General features: G+C 38.9%; 1 protein-coding gene across 4 annotated transcripts in view; it reads right to left on the bottom strand.

Annotated features, from left to right (window-relative positions):
• pomt2 (protein-O-mannosyltransferase 2) overlaps positions 1-1,893 on the bottom strand; it is a 12,181-nt gene that overhangs the window by 7,650 nt on the left and 2,638 nt on the right. For all 4 annotated transcript variants that reach the window (XM_020613951.1, XM_020613953.1, XM_020613952.1 and 1 more), the window contains exons 8-13: positions 1,142-1,248; positions 956-1,038; positions 520-629; positions 364-430; positions 201-261; positions 25-103 (exon numbers count right to left, since the gene is read on the bottom strand). In XM_020613951.1, the coding sequence (XP_020469607.1) occupies positions 25-103; positions 201-261; positions 364-430; positions 520-629; positions 956-1,038; positions 1,142-1,248 (507 nt within the window). The remainder of the gene's footprint in view (positions 1-24; positions 104-200; positions 262-363; positions 431-519; positions 630-955; positions 1,039-1,141; positions 1,249-1,893) is intronic.

Here is a 1,893-nt window from a genome sequence, read left to right as displayed (position 1 = left end):
AGCAGCTTTGTGGGCCTTGCTTACAATGCCATAGCCTGTAACCTGGAAATGTTTCTTGGTCAAGGGAGCCTCATGTAGGTGACTGTGAAGGTTGCGAGTTGTTCTGAAGTGACCAGAATAAAAACGACATTATAGAAGGCAGAAGAAGATCTAGATTAGGATTACAGTTAATCATTTAGTTGGGATTAATCGATACTCACTCTTTGTGTTGCAATCGAATAATGTCACCATGACGAACTAGGTCAGGGTTCCCAGATTGATCTTAACAGAGATAAAGAGTACCAAGGGCAAAAAAAAAAAAAAAAATCACTTTATTATAATGTTATGGGCATTTATGAATAGTAAATCAATCTATCTTCTCACATTTACTGTCATCCTGTCTGTGCACCAGCCACAAGTTGTTATAGTCTTTATGGAGGTAGGCTGTCACCTGTAAGCACACAGCAGAGAACATTTTACTCACATGAGCACATTTAATTATATTTGAGGATAATTTGATGATAAAACCTGACGCCTGACCTGCTGCTGCCGCGCTCCCACTCCCTCTGGGTATAAGTGAAAGTGAGAGTGCAAATAGCCTCCAGCAATACGGAGGTTTTTCACCGTAATAATGGAGCCATATGCCAGGTCTAGATCAGAACAAAAAACAAAATATTGTGTCACATCAATGTAACACAAGAAACAAATACATTTTGTGGAATATATCTTCTGAAACATCACTAAAAGTGACAAAGAGCCCCTGCCCAAGATAATTATGCCTTAATATTTAAACCCTGATATGATACTTTGGAAAGACAGTAAACTGTAAGCAAGCATTGCAACCCATGTGGCTGTCATCAATAATAAATGAAGGCCTACATTTCCCTTTAACCTCCTTTTTTCAATGTCTTATTAGTGTTTCATTAAACATAGCTGCAGCATCATGAAGTTTTATCCACATGTTTTTGGGACTCACACTCAGGTATGGATGCATTGTGTAAGTTGTTCCCAATTAGCCGTGACTGAAAGGCAGAACTAAAGAAACCATCTCCTGGTCCACTGGGGGAAAGAAAAAACAACCATGAAGAGCCAAACAATGCAGTGGACACTATCACACAGAGCAGGAATCACACTTTATCAGTAACTGAACATTCAGATTCACCTTTTGTTCAATACAAAAAAGTGGACTGCAAATATTGTAACATAGAGGAGGAGTGGAAGCAGGATAAGTCCAACAACTCGAGCCAAGAAGTGCATGGCTATGTCCACCTGTAGCCAGAAAATAAATGAGAAGTCAAACTTGTAGCATTACTAATCAACAATACCAGTGACTAGTATTAAAAACAAGAGCACTGAGAGCACATGTATCTCCACTAAGGCACAACATTCACTCACACAAACGGGTCCAAAATATGTCCCTAAAGCCTTGATCTGGATCAGATCCAGATCATCTTTAGGGTTTGATAGGCAGTTATACTGCCTATCAAACCTATGCTTCTTACCTGAACATTTCAGGGTTCTATCTTCATTATCGGTCAAGTTATGGCAGAAAATATGCGTTAAATGGGGTTTTCAATGTTAACTTTAAATGGCTGTCAGATCCAGAATCTGGATCAGATCCAGATGAAGTTTGGTCTGGTGATTCCATACATAAAGTATTTTCATAACTTTTGATGGAGACATTATTTTTTAGAAATTTTGCCCCATGTTCAAGATGAGAATTTTTGTGATTTTATTCATTTTTTGTAATCTTGATCTTTGACCTTTTTCAGCCAAAATTTAATCACTTCTAGGGTTGGTCCCCACCAATGTCTGTACCAAGTATGCTGATGATCCATCCAGCCATTTGTCTGTAATCCTGCTAACACACACACACACACACACACACACACACACACACACACGCACACACAC

Source organism: Monopterus albus, unplaced genomic scaffold, assembly GCF_001952655.1.
Source record: "Monopterus albus unplaced genomic scaffold, M_albus_1.0 scaffold140.1, whole genome shotgun sequence".
Taxonomy (NCBI): Eukaryota; Metazoa; Chordata; class Actinopteri; order Synbranchiformes; family Synbranchidae; genus Monopterus; species Monopterus albus.
The sequence above is the reverse complement of the archived record's forward strand: the minus strand, read 5'-3'. Positions and strand labels throughout refer to the sequence as shown.